The sequence below is a fragment of the Hyalella azteca genome, unplaced genomic scaffold, assembly GCF_000764305.2.
Source record: "Hyalella azteca isolate HAZT.00-mixed unplaced genomic scaffold, Hazt_2.0.2 contig7624, whole genome shotgun sequence".
Taxonomy (NCBI): Eukaryota; Metazoa; Arthropoda; class Malacostraca; order Amphipoda; family Hyalellidae; genus Hyalella; species Hyalella azteca.
Window position 1 is genome coordinate 37,280 of NW_025937745.1, and position 23,966 is coordinate 61,245.

The 23,966-nt window shown below is 39.2% G+C and overlaps 1 protein-coding gene across 2 annotated transcripts; it reads right to left on the reverse strand.

Annotated features, from left to right (window-relative positions):
- Positions 1–78: 78 nt before the first annotated feature.
- LOC108666520 lies at positions 79–22,864 on the reverse strand. 2 transcript variants are annotated; one of them, XM_018153407.2, is made up of 3 exons: positions 22,377–22,864; positions 2,969–3,671; positions 79–2,604 (listed from the first exon to the last, which is right to left on the reverse strand). In XM_018153407.2, the coding sequence occupies exons 1-3, from the start codon at positions 22,450–22,452 to the stop codon at positions 1,338–1,340; spliced, it is 2,046 nt and encodes a 681-aa protein (XP_018008896.1). In that variant the 5' UTR covers positions 22,453–22,864; the 3' UTR covers positions 79–1,337. The 2 variants fall into 2 exon arrangements, with proteins under 2 accessions (XP_018008896.1, XP_018008897.1); XM_018153408.2 differs by lacking the exon at positions 22,377–22,864 and adding an exon at positions 4,530–4,742.
- Between the last annotated feature and the right edge of the window lie 1,102 nt (positions 22,865–23,966).

Genomic DNA, 23,966 nt, shown 5'->3' on the forward strand with positions numbered 1-23,966 from the left:
CTATAAAGATGCTCAAGGGAAAGCTTTTGAAAACTTTTTTTGAAACACGATCATTGAGCAATTGAAAAAATTGCCTTCTGGTTGTGACATTCTAGGAAAAAAATGTTAAGAGAAATTTTACTTCAAACATAACGCGGTGTGACGATCTAACGGATATACGGCCATTACAAACTTAGTAACGATTATTGAACGTGACACTATTGTCCTAAGCTTGCCATTACGAGGGGTATCCTGCCATGAGTGGTAGATGGTTTACAGACTAATAAATAACTGAGCATACATATTATTTATAACCTTCATGTCACCGGCCACTACACGTTAATGCTAACACACACATACAAATAAGATAACACATTTCATGTTCTATGTATGACGCTGCGCACGGAAGTATTTGTAATCTAGTTTCAAACTAAGCGTCACCAGTGAATCTTCACATCGTAACTCATCTTATCTGATATACGGTAATATCATTGAAAGTTCAACGCGAAGTTTTACAAGGTGACTTTCTAGCCGCCTCGGGTTTAAAATTATCTTCAATACAACAGACATTCACGTTATCTTCAATACAACAGACATTCACGTTATCTTCAATACAACAGACATTCACGTTATCTTCAATACAACAGACATTCACGTTATCTTCAATATGACAGACATTGACGTTATCTTCAATATGACAGACATTGACGTTATCTTCAATATGACATTGACGTTATCTTCAATATGACATTGACGTTATCTTCAATATGACATTGACGTTATCTTCAATATGACAAACATAAGCGTTATCTCTATAATAACATACATTGTTGTAAACGTAATTCTCGATAACGCGGTTACATTGCACCTAGAGGAGACCGATACTGGAGTGTTGGAGTATCAGAGTGTTCGTAATGTTTTCACTTCTACCAGGGATACTTGGGCGCAGTGGTGGAGTAAAAGTCGGTGTAGTATTAGGTAGGTGGGCGGAGTACAAGTAGGGTATACGTATTGGTCCAGTAGGTGTTACAGTGGAGCAGAAATGTTTTAGTGGAAGGCAAGTAAATGTTGCCAAGCGCTTAACTAGTTTCAGGACCCTGCTGTTAACAGCTAAGTTTCACGATCACGAATGTGGATAAGAATGCCGAAATTTCATTGGACAATTGCACAGGTCTGTGAACTGAGCATTTCTAACGTTTAGTGCCGTGTGAGACCATACCACACATATTTAGACATAGGTGCTCAATGACTTAATATAAAGCTTTATGAGCAAGAGGAAACACTGAGCATTTTCCATCACGAGTAAAGATTATTTTAGTTCTCTTAGTTTCAGCGTTGTTGACTACGAAGACACTTTCTCACATGTGACTTGTGGTTGGTGCATCAATGGCATCTGTGAGGGTTTTGAGAACGGCATCGGCGTAGATTATAGCGTTCGCTCGCTCCATCTTCTGAGGGTAGTAGTCCAGCGAGTAGCAGAAGCGCCCTCTGAAGGTGTGTAAGGTATGTTGGCACAAGTTCGGCATGTAGTGACATGTCACTGCCCGTAGAAGGCGGATTGCATCCACTACCTCGCCTGTTCCCGGGAATTGCTTGCCGATGTCACCCATGTTGGTGACGCAAAAGTGGTTGTCGTTCATTGACGGGTAACCAATATACTCCATAAGAGTATTGATTTGAAGTATGAGCCGCAGTCTTGCTGATACCAGCATCAGTTTGATGCCTCGCTTCGAGACGTTAAGTTCGTCATGCATGATGTTGCCGATTCTGCGTGAGTAAGCCCAAAAGTTATCGATGTCTTTCTTGTCGGTGGGAATGTCAACGTCTAGTGTGGAAATGTGGCAACCGCAAGCGTCTTTGGCTTGTTCTTTGGTCCAGTAGCGGCGCATGTTAACGGTCTGGATGCCCCCGAAGCAGGTTGACTCAAGTGTGGGGTTGTGTTCGAGCATCAGCTTGTAAAGGGCAATGTTAGCAGCAGCTGTGAAGGCGTTATTCAAAGTTGTCTTTTCTTGCTTGCATCTCGCCATGAGTCTGCTCGTTGTGGTCTCGTCTAGCTCCCTAGGGATGATACGTGTAGATGCCTCGTCGTTCACGGGCTGTTTGAAATGGTCTGTGTAGTTGCTCGTGTAGCGGCCGTATTTTATTACGCCTTTGTAAAAGCGTTTGCAGAAGTACGTGACCATCCACGCGTGGGTTGACCAGTACTTCTTGAGGCGAACGGCCATGCGGTCGTGGAATGGTTCACTGAGATGAGCTTCCACCTTCATGTCAATAGGCTTTCCTTGTAAAACGTCATTCAGGACATTTAGGAACACGTTGCAAAATTTCATGTTGGTCGTACCGTCGCTGAAATTGTGGTGGAAGCCGAACAAGCAAACAAAACGGTACTTCGCTTCAGGGTTCACGACAGGGGTGTTGGTTGAATCGTTGTTGTTGATTTTGACAAGCCGGACGAACCATAACGGTCCATCTTCGAAGTTGAACTTTTTTTTGAGCAAAAGTTCAAACGTGTGCATGATGTCTTCCGTGAATATTTCTTCCACGTCGACTTTGAATTCGTCCATCTCTTTGAACCAGAGCTCACCATCTCTATATCCCACCACCAGTCTCAGGTGAGGCAGTTTTCTGTGCAATATTTGAATGAATTAATGCATAATATAAACAAATTAAGAAACTAAGAACAAATTAAGGAAGAAAGAATCATTGCATCAATCTTTTTGAAATTAAAATTAAATATATCAAGATGTACATTGTTTTGACTGGTAGAATTAGTCTGAATTCCTCGCATTCAAATAAATATGATGCTTAATAATATGTTTACTCAGACCAACTATGTCGAAGCAAATCCTGATGTTCTTGTTGTTAACTTTATTTTTTTGTGCATTAGGCACATATCCATAGTGTTTTACTCAAAATGCGAGGAAAATTAAGACAGCACAAAATACAATTTACCTGACCTTTACCTTGGTTGTCTTCGTGTCATACGTACCTGGCGACCAGATAACTGGTTCTCCGGATGACATCCAGCCCCACTTCCGCCTTGGATTCAAACCAGACGTTGTAGACTGTCGACATGCAGCCGTAATCTGTGGACCCTGTCATGAAGCGCTCCCCGTATCCCATCTTGCGGACCCATGTCCCACTTCCTCCTTCTCCCCGCCACTGGCTGTATCCTCCAGGTCCTAGGTGCAGGAGGTCTTCTTTCTCCTTTTCTTCTAATGTAAGTCCATCAAATTTTTCTTCGACGGATACATCATCTTTTGGCCCCAGAAGGTCTTTTGGTTCCTTAAAATCCTTTGTTTCGCTGCTCGTGGCATTGGCGTTGTTCATAGCCTGGTTGCAGGACTTGCATGTTTCTTTCTGGCTGATGTCTTGGCAGCAGTTGGACTCTCTCCAGTTGTTGTTCTCGGAGTGGCTGAATTGCAAGTTTTGTTTGTTATCATAAATGAAATTGCTGGTAGAGCTAGACGATTGTTGTGAAAGGCAACTAAAGCCAGGACCATCCATGGGGTTTACGATGCTGGGGGAGGCGTTGGGGGAGGAATTAATGAGGTACATTGGGGATTTAGATGAAGGGAAACCGAAACCTGAAAACCTGGATGGAGCGTAACTCGTCACGTCTGGGGAAGTGGGTGCCGCGTGGTTGGTGGGTGACATTGCGGTGGTGGATGAGAATATTGGGTCAACCAAATCTGCGACAAAAAATTGGAGCGTTAGATATGTTAATCTAGTAACAGTTAAAACAGAAAAACCTGCGACGATTACAACGATTACATAGTTACCAGCGAGTCACTATTTAAGGGCTTAAATAAAACGAAATTGATCTCTATTCATGACACAGTTAATACGCTTGATTTTAGTTTAAGATTTTCTTCATACCATTCATAACTTTGAGTCATATTTTACCTCTACTATGAATTATTCATTGGCGCTCGTTTTGACCAATTAATGAAGTTACGAACCCTACTCATGTGTACCAAACTGAACCGATTAGCTGCTGTAGACTAATCACTTTACTAATCCCTAAACCCGCAACTAGTCCTAAACTAGTCTGTAATCCCGCAAATAGTCCCTAATGCGGTAACTAGTCTCTAATGCCGTAACTAGTCTCTAATGCCGTAACTAGTCTCTAATGCCGTAACTAGTCTCTAATGCCGTAACTAGTCTCCTAATGCCGTAACTAGTCTCTAATGCCGTAACTAGTCTCTAATGCCGTAACTAGTCTCTAATGCCGTAACTAGTCTCTAATGCCGTAACTAGTCTTCAACGCCGTCACTAGTCCCTAATCACGTAACTTATCCCTAATCCTAAAATCCTTTAACTAGGATACACATAACTAATCGTTCAGCTTAACGGGCACTTAACAAAACTAAAAAATACCGAATAATACCGAAGGCATCCATTCTTCTGAGCATATTCTGGGGTGGAATCACATAGTCGAAAATTCATGCCCTATGAGTGGAAGAAATTCTACATTGATACACCGACACGGCTTCACCTGAGTTATCGGTGGTTACATTACAACGAAAAAGTTATCTTGTACATCATACCTTGGCCTCCTTGGTCTACCTCTGAACAAGTAAGGAAGACTTGGCTAACGCATACGGAGATATCCGCTATTCCAAAACGACACGTCTACCAGCTCGCATGTTCAGTGTCAGAATTCCGCCCTGGACTCATTGAGTCCACAACAGGGGAAAAGTTGCTACGTTTACCTACTTTACACTACACCACTCAAAACACAGATGGCTTTCCAACCACACAGAACCTGTACACAGGCACAGAGCACTGCAAATGAGCAGGACCGTCCGACACTGTGACACAGAAAACGGACCAACCCAAGTTAATTAAAACTCTGCACGTAGAAGGACGACTTTCAACATCTTATGTACCCCACTTGCTAAAACCTCCCTAAAGTTCAAGACTGCATCAAATATTCTACACTGACACCGCGCACAAACGAAAACAACACAACAAACTGTGAGTTACAATATATTCTGCACTAGGCTGCATTGATTCTGCGCAGAAATATTCTACACAGGCACCCGCATACTTAACGGAAGCATCACACCACAAGATGAGCTGCATACTATTATACAACGTACGATAGTGAGATTATCACATACACTGAAGGTATGTATCCCTTCTAAAAATCTTACCGGAAAGGACTCATTGAAGCACACCGTACAAATTACGCAAGATACTCTACGCAAACTCTCGCACGTCTTGCGCAGCAGCAGCAGCGTTCGACCTGCATTCGCTAATGCGGACGTTCGGGTGCCAAAAAACTGCGGAATCGCAACTTTTTTGCATAGCGACAGGGAGCTTTTTTGGCCCTTCGAACTTCCCTTTCTAGGGAGAGGGTAGTCACATGTTAATTCTTTTTCATGGAGATCTTTTGAGCTACAGCCAACTTTACGTTAATAGCGTATATTCAACACACAAGAAATGGCTGTAGACTAATGCTTATAGAGTATGTTAAACACAAAGGAAATGGCTATACATAACTTAATACTCAAAGGGTATAATCAACCCCATGAACTGTACGCACAATCCAACGGTAAAAATTTAAATTCAACATTCATGAAAATGCTACTCGCGCAGGCATTGTTAATGCTCGTATAAATTTCAGTAAATCCTCATTGTTATTCGGTGCATGATTTGCTTCATCATATTTAATGGTAATACAGGGAGCATAACACCCTACTACGCCTGGTCTTCCTTGTTTGATGCCCTTGCCTTCCCTGCAGATGCCCTTGCCTTCCCTGCAGAAGCCCTTGCCTTCCCTGCTTGATGCCCTTGCCTTGTCTTTTCATTCTCTGCTCATGTCCTTTCCATCTTTGCTCATGCCTTTTCCTTCTCTGTTCATGCCTTTTCCTTCCCTGCTCATGCCTTTTCCTTCCCTGCTCATGCCTTTTCCTTTCCTGCTCATGTCCTTTCCATCTTTGCTCATGCCTCTTCATTCTCTGCTCACGCACTTTCCTTCCCGGCTCATACCCTTTCCTTCCCTGCTCATGTCCTTTCCATCTTTGCTCATTCCTTTTCATTCTCTGCTCACGCATTTTACTTCCCGGCTCATGTCCTTTTCTTCTCTGTTCATGCCTTTTCCTTCCCTGCTCATGCCTTTTCCTTCCCTGCTCATGTCCTTTCCATCTTTGCTCATGCCTTTTCATTCTCTGCTCACGCATTTTCCTTCCCGGCTCATGCAGTTGCCGTCCCTGTTCATGCTAAGGCAGCAAGTGAAAGTGAGGTCAACGACCGCTAGGGGCAGAATATCGAGTCAATGATGTGGGAAAGTGAAAAGGAAAGTTAAGCTAAAGAAGGAAGGGGCAGGGAAAGAAGGAAAGGGCAAGGAAAGGGAAGACGAAAGGGACGAAGGAAGAATTTCAGTTTACACGGGGCTTGTGATCACGTATATAAGAAGATGTTTATGGAAATTCTTGATAATCTGGGCCAAATTTTATGTCGTAAGAAAACAAAATTTTATTCGCGAGTATGAGTGTAAAAAAGTACTTATAAAATTAATACGAAAATCGGCGCTGGAAAAAATCAATATGGACACTTGAAGTTTACTATATATTGCGGAGTGTTCTCACGCACCAACACGAGGAGTGTTCTTACGCACCAACATGAGGAGTGTTCTCACGCACCAACACGAGGAGTGTTCTCACGCACCAACAACACGAGGAGTGTTCTCACGCATCAACACGAGGAGTGTTCTCACGCACCAAAACCAGGAGTGTTCTCACGCACCAACACATGAAGTGTTCTCACTCAGCAACACGAGGAGTGTTCTCACGCATCAACACGAGGAGTGTTGTCGAAGTTCCGGAGTTCCAACAGCTTTTTGTGCGTAAAATTTTTGTTCTCGTTGACCTGATTTTGTGAAGGACGACAGTAATGGTTTGACTGCAATGGCTGCTGTCATGTTAAATGCAGTGACTACTGCCCTTGTGCATGAAAATCAGTGATTAAAATTTAATCGAAACTAAATAATATTCAAGCAGTAAATATTGAATGCAGATGCCATAGTAGAAATAATATACGTTTAAAAATTATTTTTTTAAAGACAACACTTCTAAAGAATCCAGTGTCTCCAATGTCAAAGATGTACAATGAAATTCTCATTTTATTTTCGAAAATTAAAAAAATTAATTTTTCAAAGTTTTTTCACATATAAAATTTTTTTCAAAATTATTTATTATGTCAATTGATTCATGCATTGCCACCGACTTCACACAAATTTCAGATCAATTGGACAGGTGGAAGTGTGTCAAATATTATTTAAAAGATTTGTAGCTGACAAAATTATTTTGTCAATTTTTTTTAATATTAAAAAAAAAAAAATTTAATTTACAAAATTATTTATTCCGTCAATTGATTCATGCATTGTCTCCAACTTTACGCAAGTGTGTAAAATTTCAGACCGATTGGACAGGTAGAAGCGTGTTAAATATCGATTATAAGATTTGTGGCAGACAAACAAACAAACAAACAACAAGAAGTGAAGTTAAAGAGAAGTGTTGTAATAAATGAATATAAATAAGCTGTTAATGTTTCAATATTTTTCATAACTGGCGATGAGACGGCGATAATTGGATGGAGGACTTTAATAGGGCTTGGGAAGCGCGGCGAAGTGATATACATAAATATATCCATCAAGACCTATCCAGTTTTAAGTTTTAAATTTTGAGTTGTTTCCATAATTTCTTAATGTTTGTCATTCAAAAATTAATTAAGCGAATTTTAAGCGCTTAAACTCTTAATTTTACTTGATAAGGAATAATGCGTGCTCGTCGGATGACGGTATCCATGAGGGTCATTCCACGCCAAGTGGTCTAAAATTGAAAAAAGTTCCCACCATCATGTCACCAATTTTCTTCATACATTAACTGTAGCACTAGTGAAGTCCTAAAGTATGTTTTCTGAAATATTAGGCCTCTAGCTGCAATAGTTGCTGATCTAGAGCTCCTTGTCTGAAGGGTAGTCAGTCCACGTGCGCGCACCATTAGACAAAATGCCATTTTTGGGGTCCAATAAAATTGAAACTAATTTATAAAAATGGCTAGTATAATGAGACCCTGTACAGTTTTTGGTGCTGATTCTGATAAAGGACTTTTAACATTACTGATGCAAAATTCAGCAAAACAAGTTGACTCAAAATGTACTTCAAAAATTGTTTTGACTCAACGCAAAAAATTTTGTCCAATATTTAGACTGCAACAATTTGCTTGCAGATCAAGATATGGACTTGAACTTTTGAACCAGTTTTATACTTGTGCTGGACATAATATAGCCAGATTTTCAGCTTCCCAGACCCTTAAGGCGTCCTGCAGGATCTCTTCAAATTTGTCAAGGTCAGCACAAATGGTCAAATTTACCGAAGTTCAAAGCCAGTTGCTAGAAAATAGTCAGCCCGAATCTGCTTGTGCATAGTATCATCTAAAAGAGAAAATATTGCTCTACAAGACTTATGTATTCTTTTTTTGTAACGCGACCATCAAGTATTTATTTCTTCAGGTCAAAATATGTTATTTTTTGTATACGCGATATGCTAATTTTTCTTAATTTCCAGGAATTTAAATCTTAATAGTCACTTATAATCAGGGTTGGCAATGATTAAATCAAAATGATTAAATCATGTGATTAAATCACTTGATTTTTTTTATAAAAAATCATGATTTTTTTTTATTTTTTTCGATTATATTGATTTTTTATATATTTAAATATATTAAGTGCAAGTCTTCAATTTATTTTGAGGTATTGTTATTCATGGTGTAGTATAAATGTTCTATGAAAAATTGGAACATAAACCTGTTGCCTTTAGTCTTAGTGTATATTAAGTTCCAATGAATTGTATGTTTTTGGTAGAGAGGCATCAAGTGTTGCAATACATTGTACATATAACATAGCTAGCAGCTTAGCTAATTCTTATAAGGCTATAAGTAGTCTTTAACTATTTGACTATTATATATTAATCACATTATACAATTTACATGTGTAGGGTAGATTTACATTAGGGTAGATTTTCTACCCTAATACTAGTAATTCTAATTAGAATATTTAATTTCAATCCTTAAGTATGTGAATTTAAAACTAAAAACAAAACAGTTACAATTATAAAACTATATATATAAAGTAGTTAAATGCAGTGAATGGAAATAAAATATTTGAATTGTGCACATGTTTACTTCAAACAGTGTTAGCTTTTCTCATAACATAAGTCTCGTTTAAAGTCGTTTTAGGTTTGTTTGGTTATCGTTCAGTTTAGGTTTAGTATTGGTTTATTGGTCTGAATTAAATGAGAACAGTGCAGTCAGTCACTCAGTCACTATACTAGTCAGTGTGTATAAAGAGTAGAGTCTGGTACATTTATATGACATAAAACTTGTAGATACACTTAGTATCCATGATACTCAGAATCCATGATACTCAGTAGCCCATACATGGTACCTACTTAGTATTCATGATACTCAGTATCCATGATACCTAGTATCCATGATACTCAGTATCTATGATATGATAGTCAGTATATAGTCAGTATCCATGATACCCAGTATCCATGACATGATACTCATGATATTGATACTCAGTACCCATGATATGATACTCAGTATCTATGATACTCAGCATCCATGATATGATCCTCAGTATCTATGATACTTAGTATCCATGGAATAATACTCAGTATCCATGATATGATGCTCAGTACCCATGATTCTCAGTATCCATGAATCCATGATCCTCAGTATCCATGATAATCAGTATCCATGATAATCAGTATCCATGATAATCAGTATCCATGATACTCAGTATCCTCGATACTCAGTACCCGCGGTACTCAGGTCCAGTGAAGATGAGTTGCAGAATAAATAAAAGAGTTGAGTGCGGTAAAAGTCACGGCCGATGTCTAACTTCCTGTAACTCGAATATACCATATTATGTGTAGGCGATAACTGAAGATAATAACAAAATGTTGTTCTGCTCAGGGGGTTGGGATTTGGCAAAAAAATTCTACCGAAAAATACGATTTTTAGGAATGATTACCAGAAAAATATAAATACGTGCAAAAATGTGGAGCCTTTAATTAACGTGGGGCAAACTGTAGGCCCAGCAGTGTTTGTGTGTGCGTTTAACAACTGTTCAGGACCTGTTGAGTGCAGTGCTATGTATAACAACCTGCGCACCGTGGTGTAAAGAACAAACTGCACGCAGTGGTCTAAAGAACAAACTGCGCGCCGTGGTCTAAAGAACAAAACTACGCGCAGTGGTCTAAAGAACAAACTGCACGCAGTGGTCTAAAGAACAAACTGCGCGCAGTGGTCTAAAGAACAAACTACGCGCAGTGGTCTAAAGATAAACTGCACGCAGTGGTCTAAAGAACAAACTACGCGCAGTGGTCTAAAGATAAACTGCACGCAGTGGTCTAAAGAACAAACTACGCGCAGTGGTCTAAAGATAAACTGCACGCAGTGGTCTAAAGAACAAACTACGCGCAGTGGTCTAAAGATAAACTGCGCTTGCGCACACTGCATGAAGGCCGCACAAGAAGGAAGTGTCGCACTTACGTCACATGAGGAGGGCATGTCGCTTATAAGCTACATTATATTAACTTAAAACGTGTAGTATTGTGCTTCATGTTGACGACGCTGTATATGTTTCACTTCTTTTTTGATGCTATAGTATTAACGATATGATATTATCGTATAATATATTAATTACTTGTGATTTACCATTACTGTTTCATATGCTATTAATGCATTTGGTATAGTTTGTCGAAGTTATTCTTTGGATTTAATTGTGATTTCAAGTCCAAATTCAACTAAAACATGAAAAAATCGAACTGTTGTATGATTCTCTGTTGAAACTTATGAACGACAGCCAAAAAAAATTAAACCCGAACTTGAAAGACGATCACGAGCTGAAGTCTCATGGCAGCACAGCAACTCAGAGATAACCGTCGTACGAAAGTTCGTAGTACGAATTTTGGTCATTTACGAAAAAAAACTGATTTTATTTACAGAATAAGTGAAAACGTATCGGATTAGTCTATATTCCGTGGTGTATGACTAGAACAAACTAAAAACTCAAAAGAACAGTTAATAAATTAATGAATACAACTTATTCCGTTGATAGGTTGACTCAAAAAAACTAACCCTGATCAATGGGAGTTGTTCTCCATGTTATTTTTATGGAAATGTTACGTATCATTAGAAAAACCCGCCCTGACTAATAATTGATCGAGTAGGCTCTTTAATGTACAGGTCAGCCAAGTAATTGGATGCTTTAATAAAACCTTACATCCCAAAGACATTTTTACTTAGACTTCAAGACGACTTTTTGGAGATTCGGCGCAATAGGCTTTACTTGACGCCACTAGCCTCTTTACCAACGTTCCATCTGGTAAAAATTTAGAAATAATTGCTAAATATAATCATTCAAATGGAACTTTAGGGCCCTATCGCTTCCTAAAAAGTTGTTCCTATATTTCCGCCGACTCTGTAACTCAGAATCATATTTCCGGAACTTAGATAAAAAATTTATCAGCAAAGTAACGATGTATTCATATTGACAGTCCTCTGTGTCCATCATTTTCCGAATCGTACGCGAAATTGAAAACCGGTTGTTATTTGACGTAAAGATAAAGCCCGAGCTTTATTGTGGATGCGCGGACGACCTTTTTGCCGTTTTTCAGGATGAAGATCACATGACTGAGCTGCGCGCAGCTTTAAAAATCAATTCTCTTAAATTTCACTTAAAAATTTGGACAAAACCGCATATTATCCTTCCTTGATGTGCACCAGCATCGTCAAGCGGAGCCCCAACCCCGCCTCATCATCACCACACGGTGCCCCAACCCTGCCCCAGCATCACCACGCGGTGCCCCAACCCTGCCCCAGCATCATTATGTATAATTAATTAATTATTCATTATGTATAAACTCATGAGCCTTCATCATAAAGGACGAGTCTCCAGCTATCAACTTACAAAACCACCAACTTTTTTATTATGGATAAAACTTTTTCGAGATGTTTCCATAATACCTGCACTTAAATCAGTTCAAAATCGCAAAATATAAGCTTTGCAAAACCTAAATTTTGTTTGATAAAGAATAAATTTTATTCGAAAAGTCGTTAATATATTAAAATTTATTCTGGAAACCTGCTTTTTGAAATGCTGACAATAGCAACGAGCGAAATATTGTTCGATATATTGAAAAAAAGGGAAATTGCTAACAAGTTTCCTTCTTTGATCTTCAATAGATCTTGTGTATTGACGCATTATAAACTATTATCACATCTTATGCTATAAATGAATAAATAACTATCTACATTTTTAACTAAATAATAACTACCTATGTAGAACTATTTATATCTATAAACTATTAACATATTAAATGATATCATCGTATTATATCATAAAGTTGTTTCTTTACTGCTTATAACAATTTCATTTATGAGCCTCAGAGCCCCGACAATGGGCGGGGTTGAAGAATATGCTTTCGTAATCCTTTGACATTAACGGTTACATTCTCCGAATATTTTATCTTTTCACATCTCCTGAAATTCTCTATCGCTTTCCAGGATCCATAACGATTCCGTATCCCGCGATACGAATTCCCATCCGCAGAGTCCGGGTCGTTCGCTCCTGTTGACATTGAAATGACATTGAGGGACTCGACGATGACTCAGCCGATCCTGTGACCCTGAATTGGATTCGGGAAATACCGCGACGTAATCACCATCAAGTGATTCAGCCAATCACCATCAAGTGATTCAGCCAAATCACTTAATAAAATTTAGAATTCGAAATAACCAGCGAAGTGCGTTACAGGCAACATTCAATCATCATTCAGGGTTTTAGCCAATGCACAATCCTGGGTTTCAGTCAATTAAATTTCAGGTTTTCAGACAATCACTGTTAAGGGTTTCTGTCAATCACCATTTACGGTTTCAAATAATCGCCGTTCAGGGTTTTAGCCAATTATTGAACAGGGTTTCAGCCAATAAATATTTATTTTTACCGCCAATCACAATTCGGAATTCATAATTTGAAACAGCTAGTAAAGTACAGAACAAATGTCTCATTAAACAGTGAAATGAATAATAGCATTTTGCAAGTGAATAACCTTAATAACTCATATTTAACCCCGAATATTCTTAAATAAAGCAAGTAATACCAGTGGCTATGTTAAATCAAGCCAAAAACCCTAGCATGTAAATTCAAATAAATGTTTTTAACATTAAATGATAATTTTTGATAGTTTTCAAACTTCAAATGATGATGTGTACTAACTAATATTGTACGTGTAATGATGTGAAAATTAAAATTTTCTGATGTTTTTGAGAAGCAAGCGCGGTATCTTGGCATTTTGGTTTATAATATTGTTCTATACTATTATACAATCACTGTAACATATATGCAGCAGTTTCTACTTATCTCCATTTGATATCTCTATTGGTAGATAAATTAATTGGTGGTAGATGACTCACCGTGACCATCTACCGTGACCTACCTTCCAGTCTACTGTGACTTACCTTCCAGTCTACCGTGAACTACCTTCCAGGCTACCGTGCCTTAACTTTTAGTCTACCGTGACCTACCTAACAGCCTAACGGTACCTACCTACCAGTCTACCGTGATCTACCCTCCAGTCTACCGTGACCTAAAGGACCGAGGAGAAACTTCAGGGGTAGTTTACGTGAGGTCAAGGAATGGCTGGAGGTTATTTGGTTAAGGTGTTTAATTAGGGAGTGAGTGAGAACAGGTCACGGCCGTGTGCGGTCATTAATCGGCCGTGGGAGGTCCTGATTCTGCCGTGGAAGCAATAAATTGGCCATGGAAATGCATAAATCGGCCATGGGCGGTCATTATTCGGCCGTGAGCGGCCATGAATCGGTCGTGGGTGGCTCTTTTGCGGCTGCGGGTTGCCAAAAATTGGCCATGGGCGGCCATGATCTGCCTAAAGGCCGGCATGATTCGGCCATGGGGGCCTAATTTCGGCTGTGGACGGCCATAAATTGGCCGTGGGAATTTATCAACTGGGCATGAAGCTTTCCTTCGCGCAACTAAGGCCTCGAACGACACGTACATCTTACATAAGAGAGAGTTAGGCAAGGACACGTAACAGGCACGAGGGCACATCTGGTGTAAGTAGGAACGTGTCCAAATAAAGGAAGGTATTGCGTTAGAGAAAGACGTACCAGCACGAGAGTACATCTAATGTACGTAGGAACGTACGGTGTTAGGACAAGGGTACATCCAACACAAATACGTGAGGGTACGTGGTCAGAAAAAGGCCATATGCCACATGGAAAGGCACGTGCCAGCGAGGCCACACTTGGCCTCGAGGCTATACATACATGCCCTCTATTTACTTGCATACATGAACATACATGACTGGGGGTAATTAGTTCCATCACTTGCGCCAACATTGTCAAAACTGCCATAAAACACTGACTACACTGTCATGAAACACTGACTACACTGTCATAACACACTGTCAACACTGCCAAAACACTGTCAACACTGCCATAACACTGTCAACAATACGGCAAGCACTGTAGAGCACCTTCAAGCACCTCGGCAAACACTGTAGGGCTGCTCTGCTACCATAAGTTATATATGTTACTAAGATTTATATCAGCTACCATGTACATTAGGCATCAGGCATGCTGCACATGGCTTATTTGACACATACAACACATATGGCACATACATAACACACTTGACACACACAACACACATGACACACAACACACATGACACACACAACACACATGACACACAACACACATGACACACAACACACATGACACACACAACACACATGACACACAACACACATGACACACAACACACATGACACACACAACACAACAACACACATGACACATACAACAAACATGACACACACAACACACATGACACACACAACACACATGACACACAACACACATGACACACACAACACACATGACACATACAACAAACATGACACACACAACACACATGACACACACAACACACATGACACATAACACACATGACACACACAACACACATGACACACACAACACACATGGCACGCACAACACACATGACACACACAACACACATGCCGCACACAACACACTTGACACACACAACACACATGCCGCACACAACACACAATACACACACAACACACATGACACACACAACACACATGACACATGCAAGGTCAGCCGTGCAGCGACCACGCTGCTTTAACCATTTCCGGCCTAACGCTTGCCATGCAGAGACTACAATATTGCTTACATTATTATCAACAATATTGCAATTCATAGCAATAATAATATTTCTACAAATAAGAATACAAATGTTGCTACACGTTATATTGCCCAAATTACTATACGTAATTAGTATAAACATTTCCAAAATGTTAATAAGAATATACAAAAAAATTATACTGTATTTTCCAATTTTTATCTCTAAGCATATTGTTAACTTCACATCAGCGAAATCTTTACCTTGCAATACTCATCGTTGAAGCGTTAACCGAACTGCGTATCATTGATGCATTAACCGCGTTCTTCGTATTATCGATACTCTATTATAAACGTGCACTTATATGAAACGTGCTAACATACATAAAACGCATTTTTGACCACGCAAATTGAGGAATTTAACGTGAATTCTACGTTGCAGAAACTGCGCTGGAATGGTAATAAGCGGTGATAATAAATAATCGGGTTATTACTGGTGAAATAAATTTTTGGTGCTCAAGCTGGATGATCACGATAAGGGAATTTCAACGCGCTGTCGATACCGATCCCACTGACGCTCGACGAACCCTGCAAACTCGTTGATCACTAATCACTTCAGAAGATATTTTGAATATATTTTTCACAAATCATTCATGAACTGGACAATTAGATCCCTATATTGGACTTCAAAGCTGAGATTATCGCCGTATATGAGGTTTTGTAGGTACGAACTAATATGCGTTCAAATCAAAATAGGTTTACGAAATTGCGGTCTAAACGCGTTCGGTTCTGACGGTTGGTAGTCTTATGCTCATTCGTACGCTTTGATCACTGTTAAATCCGGGCATGTATGCTGGGAAATAATAAAAATGAATATTGTATGATAAAACCCAAACTATTTTGTTCATTAATGAATAAAATATAGCATGCAGTAAGGGTATAAGTATCACTGTGATCAGCTGTGTCACATTGGGGGCAGTACAACAGTGTGTGAAAGACAGCAACAGTACGTAGTACAACAGTGAGTGAAAGACAACAACATTACGTACTACAATAGTGATTGAGTCGGCCATCATCAATCAGCTTCATCGGATTTTATCTGCAAAAAGCCAGAATGTTTTATGCGTGTTCTTAAATTTTATAATTTTCTGATTTTTCATTGTGTCATTTACTACATCCGCTTTAAATGGCGATGCTGAAATTGTATGTGAGAGATCAGCTCTGTTTCGAACCTGTTCAATGTTTATAGAGAATACAGAGCGATCACAACGGGCAAAAATTATCCAATTTTATTCAGGAAATTGGTCGATTTGTGGAGTTGCTTGTCTTTAAAGCTGAATGTCTTTGAAATTTTTACGAAATTAAATATGAGTTGGCGATGAGCCATTGCAATTATGAACTTCTGGTCTACCTTCTATTTAAATTTTCAGCAAGAAAAAATTGCATTAATACCAGATTATTTAGTATTTTATTGAGTTTCATGAGATACTTCATATACTTTTGCTTGAAGGTATAAAATATATGATTATTATGAAAATACTTTTGCTTTAACGCAAGGCCTATCAACGTAAAAAAGGTTCCTGCTTAGAAAGATACATTGCGTTCAAACGATGCTTGATTTGCAGAGGAAATTTTAGTAAAAAGTATAATGTATTTACAAGGTAATACAGAAGAAATTATGCATTATTTTACAGAGAAGACTTGAGTAATAAAACAGTATTTGCAGAAAAGATTCACGTAGAAACAATGAATCATTTGCTGAGAAGATTCAAGTAGAAAATAATACTTAATTTCTCAGAGAAGATTTAAGTATGAACAATTTAGCAATTTACCGAAAAGATTCGAGTTGAAAAGTAATGATAAAATAATTAATAATTGTTTGGCAACGCCAAGAATAAGATATCATAGCAGACGCTGTCCAGAGTGACAACTTAGAAAGAAGCTTCGGAAAAAAGAATGAATTCAACGAGTTGCATGACAGCTGTGTGAATAAACACAGCAATATGAATGTAACAGATGTTGATGAGATTGCACCTGCAACCGTTTTTGCAGGTGCAGAAATAGATCAACTGTTCGGTGCAGGTCAAACTTCCGCGTTACCTTCTTGAGCGCGGCAACCGGCGCCTAAAAACTGGTTCACAAAAAAATCAATTTAATCAGGAAGCGTGGCGAGAGTGAAAGTAGGTATCAGGGATACGTTACAGGGATGCGTAACTGGGATGCGTATCAGGGATGTGTATCAGGGATGCGTATCAGGGATGCGTATCAGGGATGCATATCAGGGATGCGTATCAGGGGTGCTTATCATGGATGTACGTCCTTGGTGCTCGTCTAAATATCAGGGATGTCGTAAGTTAGGCATTAGTGTGCATCGATTGTCCATCTTTAGTGGCGGCGGACGTGACCCGAGTAGACGTTTCAACCCCAAAGTCTCAATGGAAGATTCAACCATTCTCAATGGATTCAACGCTCAAAGTTTCAATGGAAGTCTCGGGACAATTGAGACATTAGGGACAGAGACTTGCAGCCGAGACAGAGCCGTGCAGCCGAGACAATCGGGACAGAGAAGTGCAGCCGAGACAGAGACTTGCAGTTGAGACAGCTGAGTAAGAGCCGAGGCAGAGTATTCAGCCACCACTTTCACTGGCGAGAGGCTGGCATTTGACCTTAAGCAGCCGCCCAGCCACTTAGCCCTCCAGCCACTCAGCCGAGCAGCCACATAGACCCTCAGTAATTCAGCCGCCCAGCCACTTAGCCCCTTCAACCGCCCAGCCGCTCAACTTTCAGCCTCTTCGCTCGAACTTCGCTTCCAATTTACATGTAATTTCGACCAGTCATGTTGATTGCACTCTCTTTTCTATACCACTTCCATTATTTCCATCAGAGGTTCGCTCTTCCCACAAGTGTTCGTTCTTTCCTCAGAGGTTCGTTCTTCCCATAAGTGTTTGTTCTTTTCTCAGGGGTTCGTAATTCCCTCAGGGGTTCGTTCTACCCTCGGTGTTTCGTTCTTCCCTCAGGGGCTCGTTCTTCCCTCGGGGGTTCGTTCTTACGTTCGGGGGTTCGTTGTTACCTTCGGGGTTCGTAATTCCCTCGGGGGTTTGTTCTTCCCTCAGGGGCTCATTCTTCCCTCGGGAGTAAGAAGAAGTGTAAGAAGGAAAGATAGTTGCAAATATAGAGAGTTGGCGGCGAGGGGAGGAAGGAATAAATTTTATTGGAGAGACTGCGTTGTAAGCCCTTGCTGACAGCGCCCTCCGCTGCCCCGCTGACAGCACCATCAGCTGCCCCGCTGACAGCGCCATCAGCTGCCCCGCTGACAGCGCCCTCAGCTGCCCCGCTGACAGCACCATCTCAGCTGCCCCGCTGACAGCGCCCTCAGCTGCCCCGCTGACAGCACCATCAGCTGCCCCGCTGACAGCGCCATCAGCTGCCCCGCTGACAGCGCCTACTGGCACAAGTGACCCAGCGGAGGTTTTTTCATGACCGCAAAAACAAAAAGAACGAAGAAAATCTGGCCTGCCTGATGCTACCGCTGCTGGCAGCCAGCAAACGCTGGATTTCAGCTGATCCAGTAATACGGTTCCGTGCTACGGGTTATAGTAATACGGCCCAGTAATACCGCTCAATGCTACGGGCCAGTAATACGGTCCATTATTACAGTAGAGTAATTCGGCCCAGTAATACGGTTCCGTAATACGATTCAGTAATACGGTTCTGTAATACGGTTCAGTAATACGGCTCAGTAATATAATTCAGCAATACGGTTTATTAATACGGTTCAGTAATATAGTTCAACAATACGATTTAGTAATACGGTTTTGTAATACGGTTCAGTAATACGTACTGTTCATTAATACGGTTCAATAGTACGGTTCAGTGATACGACCCAATGCGCTGCGGGATACGTTCTCGGCATTCCTCAACCCTCCCCCTTTTTCCCTCCTCCCCTCATTCCCCGCCCCACCACCGGACTCTTAACCTCTGGGACCGGTTTCAAGGCTAATCATCATGTATCAACTGAACTGCGTATTTGGAGGCGAAATTGCGTGATAGCGGTGAGAACGATGTACAGTATACACTATAGACTATACACATATAAAACTAAGGCATGCCAACACAACTAAGGACTCATTTGTACTGCAAAAAAAAAAAACAGTTGATTTCGATGATTATTGTGATACCGGCTTGTTGACTTCGGTGATTATTGTGATACCGGCTTGTTGATGAAGTTGTGCCAGTTGAATTTGTGCCAGTTGAAGTTGTGCCAGTTGAAGTTCTGTCAGTTGAAGTAGTGCCAGTTGAAGTTGTGCCAGTTGAAGTTCTGTCAGTTGAAGTTATGCCAGTTGAAGTTGTGCCAGTTGAAGTTGTGCCAGTTGAAGTTGTGCCAGTTGGAGTTGTGTCAGTTGAAGTTGTGCCAGTTGAAGTTGTGCAAGTTGAAGTTGTTCAAGTTGGAGTTGTGCAAGTTGGAGTTGTGCCAGTTGAAATTGTGCCAGTTGAAGTTGTGCAAGTTGAAGTTATGAACGTGCAAAAAAAAGTTTCGAGTATAAAGAAGTTTCGCAACTTCAGAAATAAGTTGCGCATAAGTTGGTGTTGTGCAAGTGAAGCAAAACTCTCACTTATGATAGGAAACGTGAGTCATCGTGACCCGCCTTAGGCCTACAAAGAACGTTCAGGTTTAGCAACTTCCTTTAATATGACGAAAGAGAACAAAGTAACCGCGACGTTTCCTTCACTGCAGAGAACAATGCAAGCTTTAGACCTGCAGTTTCTTAGAGACTCTCATTCTCTTTCAAGCGAAATTCCGCTAATGAAACAACACAACGAGAAATAACAGAGGAAGTTGTGTGAGTCGGTGTAACAATGACGACAAGCTCATGTGTGTGTCTGTATAACAATGACGACAAGCTCATGTGTGTGTCTGTATAAGAATGACGGCAGGCTCGTGTGTGTGATTCTGTATAACAATGACCCGGCGAAGAGCGTGTTACGTCACACGCTCTTCCTTTCACTAGCGTATACATGTTACACACATGCACCTGCAAGGTCATACGTCGTACCGTACGTGAGTAATTAGAATTCCCATACAATGAAGGAGGCGTTAAATTTTAGCGCAGCCTGGAAGCTCCTTAGGCATATGTAAGGATTTGACTTTATTTATCAAGTTTCTAACGATTAATTTTTAGAATTCGATGATATTATACATTTTACAGATTCATTTATGCGTTAAGATTAATTTATGGAAGATTGGGACATATAATTTGGATCTAGACCAAAGACTCATTTCAGTAATAGGGGTCTAGGACGAAAGATTCATTAATGAATTTTGGAGTCTTGTACGAAAAATTAATTTAAGCATTTTGGAATTCCGGACCCAAGATTTGTTTCTATAATTGGGGTTTTGGAGCAATGATTCATTTATGATTTTTCGGGTATTGGACTAAAAATGAATTTCTGAATTTTAGAGTCTTAGACCAGAGATTTTTTTATGAAATAGGGTCTTTGACTAAATTTGTAGGGGTCGTTGGACGAATCTTCACTTCTGTAATTTTGGTCTTGGACCTAAGATTAATTTCTTCTATTGGGGTTTTGGACCAAAGATTCATTTCTATAATTGAATTTATTAAATGCCTAAGAATCAACTTCCTCCGCTGAGGTCGCCTAGCTCTGGCTCGCAGTAGCCTTGGCTCAAGGCCATGCAGTTCCTGTACAGTTCCTGTACAGTTCCTGTACAGTGTACAGTTCCTGTACAGTGTACAGTTCCTGTACAGTTCTTGTACAGTTCCTGTACAGTCCCTGTACAGTTCCTGTACAGTGTACAGTTCCTGTACAGTTCCTGTACAGTGTACAGTTCCTGTACAGTTCCTGTACAGTTCCTGTACAGTTCCTGTACAGTTCCTGTACAGATCCTGTACAGTTACTGTACAGTTCCTGTACAGTTCCTATACAGTTCCTGTACAGTTCCTGTACAGTTCCTGTACAGTTCCTGTACAGTTCCTGTACAGTTCCTGTACAGTTCCTGTACAGTTCCTGTATAAATCCTGTGTATTTACTATGCACTTCCTAAGGAGCTACTGTGCAGCGTGCATTTTACGTTCAGCTGCTTTACCTTACGGCTATTGAAACGCAGTATCTCACTATTGGGTTCAATAATCTCATCATTTATTATTAGTAAAATTATATACTTCGATCTACACAACACAAAAATAATAATCTGTCGTTTTCTCAAAATGAATCGGTTTAATAATAATAACTTTACTCACATATATATTAACCAATTCTTTCAACTCATTATTAGTGAAGGCAGAACATTTGTTAAGTTCATGAGAATTGTGAAAACTTAAAAAAAATTAAGCGCTCAGCAGTTCAATTGCAAATAACGGTTATTTGTTCCAAATCATAAGAAATTAAAACCTTTATTGCTCAATAAATCGTGTGTGTTTGACTAAAATTAAAATTAAAAACAGTTTTGTTTTCTTAGTCATGTTCGGTAATTCAGACACGCCTTCCAGGCAAATGAAATTGAAACAACGTTGAAACGTTGATTCAACCAAGAAATCAGACACTTTATACCAAACGTGTTAAGTTATGGTGCATATATATTAATATTAATATAAATATAATATTTTAAGTTATGGTGCAATATAAAGTGGTAACAAATATATAAATATATTTACATACATATTATAAAATTTCAGTCTTCTCAATATATAATTCAATTTTCAGCAGACACGCAGGATATTAGGACCAAAATATCAAGGTTCTTTGGTGGTCACTATAGGTGGAATTTACTGCACTCTAAGCTGATATTCAGAAAAAATATAACTCAGTACTCACTGCAGTGAGTGACAGAGAGCGCATTTTCTCGTCGACGAAAACTTGAGGTCACGGACAGACAGACGGACAGACAGACGGACAGATAGACAGACGGACATTGCGAGCACAATAGTGCATTTTTTCCATAAATGAGAAAATGCGCTAAAAAGAATGAGTCATGTTGTTCAAATAATAACACATTTCCTGCACATAGTATTGATGTATCCTTTTGCCGGGCCAAACTGTGTCAAGATGAACCACACAATGGCAAATAATGCATATTTATTTGGATAAAAACTAGCTTAGTTTTCTGAGAGGGTTGTGGAGAGGACGACTCACCTTCCTGTGACTCAATGGCCGCCCCAGAGAGGAGACTCGTTGACGAAGGAGTACAGGCCTTCAGCAGCGACTCCATAGGGCGCGAAGTCCCTTGACAGAGTCGTGTCTTTAACTTCCTTTATTGTTGTTGCTCTTGATTTGTTATTGTTGTTGTTTATTTTTTCAAACGAGGATTTCTGTGCTGAATATTGTTCGCGAAATTTTAAAGAAGCAAGTTTTATTTCAAAATTTATACTGCTGGTTTTGTTTTTTATGTTTATAATTCAATTTCAAATTTAGATAATTTTCTAACAAAGTTTTCGTTCCAATTTTAATCGAAAATTAATTTGAATTAACAGGGAAAAGAATTTTCTATTTCTATGCACAAATTCATGAATTCACTTTTTCCACAAACAAATTGCTATCAATATGGCGGTATCAGTCGGAGATAGTGAAAACAAATTTATGATAATTACCTTCACTGTAAAAAAAGAGAAAAAAGTATAGATAACTACCTTCACTGGAACAGTGACAACAAATTTACGATAATTACATTCACTGTAAAAAAGAGAAAAAGTATAGATAACTACCTTCACTGGAACAGTGACAACAAATTTACGATAATTACATTCACTGTAAAAAAGAGAAAAAGTATAGATAACTACCTTCACATGAATAGTGACAACAAATCCTAGTTAAATACTCAAAGTAATGATTCACCAACCTAACCTGGAAAAGCAATGAATGCGAATGAGCAATGAATGATTTGCTGAATGAATAAATGCCTTCAATCACAAATGGTTATTTTTATTGTAATGTCATCAATTACTAAACATAGTACTCCATATTAATTAAAGAATATGTCATGGAATATAATTGAATGCCTAGCAGCAATGAGGCGCTTATGCTCTGCAGAAGGCATGCACTTTAACGTAAGAACTAATTTTTTCAGTAAATATTTTAAATATTTTATTGACAATTTTTCATCCAAAGCAAATGAGAAGTATCTTCAACTCGCCTTTGAATGTTGAAAAATTTAAATTTACACCGCACACGAAATCAAATTTCATATGTAAAGAAATGAAAAAAACTGTATAAATACCAAATAAATAAAATACTTACGAATTGGTCAGTAATAATTCTAATAATGAATGTATTTAAATTGAATACATTCATGCAGCAGATTGATCTGTTCAACAATTGAAATTTCTTCATCATTTTTGCTGAATTTTTCAGCTTGACCATTCCTGAGTTTGGTTTCTGACTATTAATAAATGATATAAAATAGGGTAACATTTGCCAAAGATAATACGTTGACTTTTTTAAATAAGATAGTATATGGTAATATTTGCCTTATCATATTCATCAACGCCTTCTAAATGATTTACTATGGAATTATTTTTGCCTATATTTAATTTTATTGACATTCAATGCAGGTATGTATTGACAGGTCAAAGTATGCATTGGCCGGTCTAAGTATGGTTGGGCACGGTCTATGTATATGATAACGAGGCGTGTGTATGTATTGGCATATATGGTCTGTTTAATTGTTGACTTGGTCTAAGATTTATTGACAAAAGGTCTAACTAATTATAGACATGGTTTATGTAT

Bases quoted from the DNA above. Each gene is read 5' to 3' on its own strand.
- LOC108666520 (XM_018153407.2), bottom strand. From the start codon at position 22,452: ATGGAGTCGCTGCTGAAGGCCTGTACTCCTTCGTCAACGAGTCTCCTC. The intron at 3,672-22,376 runs GTGAGTCGTCCT...TTTTTGTCGCAG, and splicing joins GGCCATTGAGTCACAGGAAG to ATTTGGTTGACCCAATATTC. The intron at 2,605-2,968 runs GTACGTATGACA...AATATTGCACAG, and splicing joins ACCAGTTATCTGGTCGCCAG to AAAACTGCCTCACCTGAGAC.